Below are 3,876 nucleotides of genomic sequence, written 5' to 3'. Positions count from 1 at the left end.
AGAGCGCGCGCGCGTGTGTGTATATATATATATATATATATATATATATATATATATATAAAATCAAAGTAGTACAATATTACAAGAATCAATATAAATTCCAAAAATGGCACATTGTAACACACAGAATTCCAAAGTGTATTTCTTTTGTTTTTATTTCCTCTGTCCATCCATAGACATTGCACCATACATAAATAATTATGTTGTAAAAATGATTCAGTATTTACAAGTATTCCATATAATATGTTTATATAAAACTTTATATTAAATTTAGATAGATTACATTTGGGATTGTGGCTGCGGGTGTAGTGAGTGTGTGCAGGGTGTGGTAAGAGCGATGTATATGTCTGCATTTGTTGATATGTATATGCTATCTGTGGTTGTTCAGTAAAATCTCTAACCAGCATGGGCATGATGTAATAAACTGTCTTGAGTAGCATGGCCCCCAGCCCTTGGCAAAACTGATCCTCACACTGTTCGGGTCGTATGGCCCTTCCATGTGCACCAAATCGCTGCGGGGTTGAATTTGGCACGATTTCTCATAGTCAAAAACTTTTAAGGAGTAGCCTGGCATGACTCTCCTCACAGTCAAACTCAGGTAGGGGTGATGTTCCAGAGTTGGGGAATTCACAAATATAGGGTGCTGACTGCGGTTGTAGGCCCATACTCCATCTGGCTCTTTGCTGAGGAGGATGCCGTGTCCGATCTTGCCACGGGTACGCTGGACGGAGGTGGAACGCGGAGAGAGGGGGAGCAGGCCCAAGCACAAGCCTGTACCCTGAGGTAGGTCATAGAAGATGCTAAGAGAGGCGTCATGAACTGGGTACAGACGGCCCACGCGTGTACGAAGCTCCCAGTATGCCACGTTACACCAGTGATTCTGAGCCAGGGAGGAGGAAGACACATTGACATCTGTGAAGGAAAACAAACAAACTTGAATTTCAAAAAAGTGCACTAAACAAAGTACACAAAACATAAAACCAATATTTATATATTTATACTTTTTCAAAGAAAAGAGCTTCTACAGTCATTTTTCCATTTAGTTGGAAAAAGTATTAAAATCTATTTATTGTAAAATCATAAAAAAATATTTCACTTATTTTTTTATATATGATTTAATAATGATATAAAGACTGACGAAAAAACCCCAGAAACATAATTATAAATTGTCGTTGTTGTTGTTAATATTACTATAATACTGAATAGAAATCATTTTAGGAATGTTGCTACAATCTGGCATGTTTATATTTTGATGATATACTAACGTGCATTGTCCTTATTAAATAAACAAATTCATAAAATAAATTAATAAATATGTTTTGCAAATAAATAAAATTAATATTAAAATTGAATTCATTTTAAAATTTTCTAAATATTTTTTTTCTTTTTCTTTATTTGACCAAGTTTGAGGATGATTAGTTAAAAAAAAAACTGGAAATATATAATTATTATTATTGTGGTTGTTGTTGATATAACTATAAAGCTGGATAACAATGAATACAGCATTGTTCCTATAATCCAGGGTATTTACTTTTTTTTTAAATGCAGATGTTCATTAATGTGCATTGTCCCTATTAAATTAACAAACAAATAAATAATACTTACAATTAAATATAATTTAAAATTATATTAAATATAATACTTATTTAAAATAACTATTTTTAAACTTTTTTTGTGTAAAGTTTCATCAGGTTTTGTGTTTCTGAAAGCCATTGGTGTCCCAGTGGCACACTTCTTTCTACAGTAATGTGTTGTCATGACAAGTAGTCAATGTTTTGACCACTCTCATTTCACCTCCCTTATTCTTTTTGATGGTACACAGTACATATTATTCTTTAAACCTCCAATCCTATCAGGAGAGGATTCGAAACTGAAGAAGCAATGACCCCCGCTAACAGGCCCAAATCTGTCATCTCTGACTCTAACACCCCCTGCTCCTGCCTCAGCATTCCTCTCTCCCTGCGCGGGGCCGACTGGGGCCCCCTCTCCCCCTCCGAGGGCCAGCATTCAGCTCTCTGACCACTTAGTGAAGGCTCGCGACCCCCTGACCCCCCAGCCGCCAGCCTATCCAGTCTGATTAACTCAAACACAGACTGATGGGCATTATTTTGCTTCACAGGCTCTATTGAGGGAGAAGATCTAAAGCCCTGGGCCTGTGCCCTCATTCTGCTCAGCCTCAACCCTCTCTGGCCCAAACAGACAGCAGAGGACACACTGTTAATGAAGTAAATTTTGTTTAAGGAGGGGTACTGAAATCCATGATCATTATCTCAGATTCTCTGGCCGCTCACTTAGTATGTGCTTTCAAATATATAAAAAAAATTCTATGCAAGTAAAAGACAGAAAGGAAGGACATAAAATTTCATAAAGATTAGCATAAAACTACCTTTCTTCCTGGATTTAAAATAAATACAATGGAAAAACTATGCAAAATAGGAAACCAATGCAAAAGACCTATCAGAAGTCAGCGGGAAAAGAATCTTTTCATTTGCTTTTCATAGAGTGCCTCATTGTTTAATTTTCATATTTAACTTACTAGGATCGTATGCAAAGACAACCAAATCACATATTTGCTGCCTAGTTTAATCGTGTAAGCAATGCCATTGTTATGATGACGTTTAGGAGCTTTCAACCTCTCCTTTAGTAAGTTGCTCTGTTTTGCATGCACAGTTGTTAGTGCCTGCAAAAGCATTCTTGGTGCTTGTGTGCCTAGCCTAAACCAAAACCACAAAATGAGAGGGGGAAGGAGAGGATGGAGTCTTGTCTGTCCTGCTGTGCCAAATATTAGATCTCCCTCCACATATTAGACCCTTCCACAGAGCCAGTGAATAGTAGGGGGAGCTTAGAGGGGTGATAATGGAAATGCCACGATGAGAACTGCCAGAGAACTCTAGAACACTTCTAGTATTTACTATTTTCACAACTCTAGAACAATAGCAGCGGTCTAAATTGTTCAGCCCCAAAAGTAAGCCAACATCTGTGCGTCTAAAGCTTTATTCTAAGATAACACTTGAAGGGGCAATTCACCCAAAAATGTAACTTCTATCATCATTTACTCATCCTTCTTTAAAACATGAATAACATTTTGTTTCTTCTGCGGAACATCAAAGACGACATTTTTTATTTTTTAAAAATTGAAAGTCAATGGGGTCCAATGTTGTTTTGGATCCCATTCACTTATATTGTATAGACAAAGCAGTCAAAACATCCTTCAAAACATAACTCCTTTGTGCTCTAAAGAAGAAAGTAAGTCATACAGGTTTGGAATGACATGAGGGTGAGTAAATGATGATAGAATTTTCATTTTGGATGAACAATCCCATATCCTTCATTTTTAGTGACATAATACATGGAAATTAGGCATACATACACACTTCCTTATACTGAAGAACAAATCTTTTTTTTTGCAAGTCATTTTGTTGCTCATTCATCTGGATGATGAATTTGTGGTTGACTGCATATTGATCCCTATCTAAGATGAAGCTAACAGCTTGTGTCAGGATGAAAAAGCAAAATGATTTCTCCCTGTCACAATACTGAGGAGAAACTGAGAGAAATATGCAGACAGACACACGCAATCACGCATAAACGCAATTACAATAAATCAGCCAAAAAACTTAACTAGATCTAAAAAGCCTTAATACGCATGCCCCTTAAAAAAACAGGGGCAAATAATTTTCCAACAATTGATAGAGTCGGTTCTTTGTCAACATCTGTAAAGAATCTCTGCAGAGACAGGCAGGATTTCATTAGTTAAATTGCGTGTTGGCCTATGCTCTGTCAGGAAGAGGGGAAGCCACAGTGAGGCCTGTAATTTAAACCTTATTTTAAAATGCAACTGGCTGGCTGTGCCAGGGCTTGCATTGCAAAACTCAG

The 3,876-nt window shown here is 37.0% G+C and overlaps 1 protein-coding gene and 1 long non-coding RNA gene across 3 annotated transcripts in view; one reads left to right on the top strand and one right to left on the bottom strand.

Moving 5' to 3' along the window:
- The window catches only part of LOC107664391 (uncharacterized), a 26,408-nt gene that overhangs the window by 1,857 nt on the left and 20,675 nt on the right, over nucleotides 1-3,876 (top strand). The window lies entirely within an intron of this gene.
- LOC107664388 (mothers against decapentaplegic homolog 6-like) overlaps nucleotides 166-3,876 on the bottom strand; it is a 7,396-nt gene continuing 3,685 nt past the window's right edge. For both annotated transcript variants that reach the window (XM_016454944.1, XM_016454945.1), the window contains one exon: nucleotides 166-912. In XM_016454944.1, coding sequence (XP_016310430.1) covers nucleotides 371-912 — 542 coding nt within the window. In that variant the 3' untranslated portion in view covers nucleotides 166-370. The remainder of the gene's footprint in view (nucleotides 913-3,876) is intronic.

The sequence above is a fragment of the Sinocyclocheilus anshuiensis genome, unplaced genomic scaffold (genome assembly GCF_001515605.1).
Source record: "Sinocyclocheilus anshuiensis isolate Anshui unplaced genomic scaffold, SAMN03320099.WGS_v1.1 scaffold307, whole genome shotgun sequence".
NCBI lineage: Eukaryota > Metazoa > Chordata > Actinopteri > Cypriniformes > Cyprinidae > Sinocyclocheilus > Sinocyclocheilus anshuiensis.
Note: the sequence above shows the minus strand (reverse complement) of the source record. Positions and strands in the feature narration are given on the sequence as shown.